The 229-nt window shown below is 64.2% G+C and overlaps 1 protein-coding gene across 1 annotated transcript in view; it reads right to left on the bottom strand.

Annotated features, from left to right (window-relative positions):
- PM20D2 (peptidase M20 domain containing 2) overlaps nt 1-152 on the bottom strand; it is a gene marked incomplete at its 5' end in the record, with an annotated part of 11,950 nt that extends 11,798 nt beyond the window's left edge. Inside the window, one exon of the mRNA XM_009084653.1 lies at nt 28-152. Within this exon, the coding sequence (XP_009082901.1) occupies nt 28-152 (125 nt within the window). The remainder of the gene's footprint in view (nt 1-27) is intronic.
- Between the last annotated feature and the right edge of the window lie 77 nt (nt 153-229).

Raw genomic sequence — 229 nt, 5'->3', positions numbered from 1 at the left:
CACCCACGCCCCCCCCCCCACCCCCACCCCCACCACTAGCAGCACCACTAGCAGCACCACCAGCAGCACCAGCACCAGCACCACCACCAGCATCACTAGTACTAACAGCACCAGCACCACCACCCACCACCCACCAGCACCAGCACTGCGACCTGCAGCACGAACACAGAGAGAGGGAGAGAGAGTCAGGGACTGCAGGGGGCAAGACCACCACCAGCACCAATACCAG

The sequence above is a fragment of the Acanthisitta chloris genome, unplaced genomic scaffold (genome assembly GCF_000695815.1).
Source record: "Acanthisitta chloris isolate BGI_N310 unplaced genomic scaffold, ASM69581v1 scaffold40671, whole genome shotgun sequence".
Lineage (NCBI taxonomy): Eukaryota > Metazoa > Chordata > Aves > Passeriformes > Acanthisittidae > Acanthisitta > Acanthisitta chloris.
This window is presented reverse-complemented; position numbering and strand designations above follow the sequence as displayed.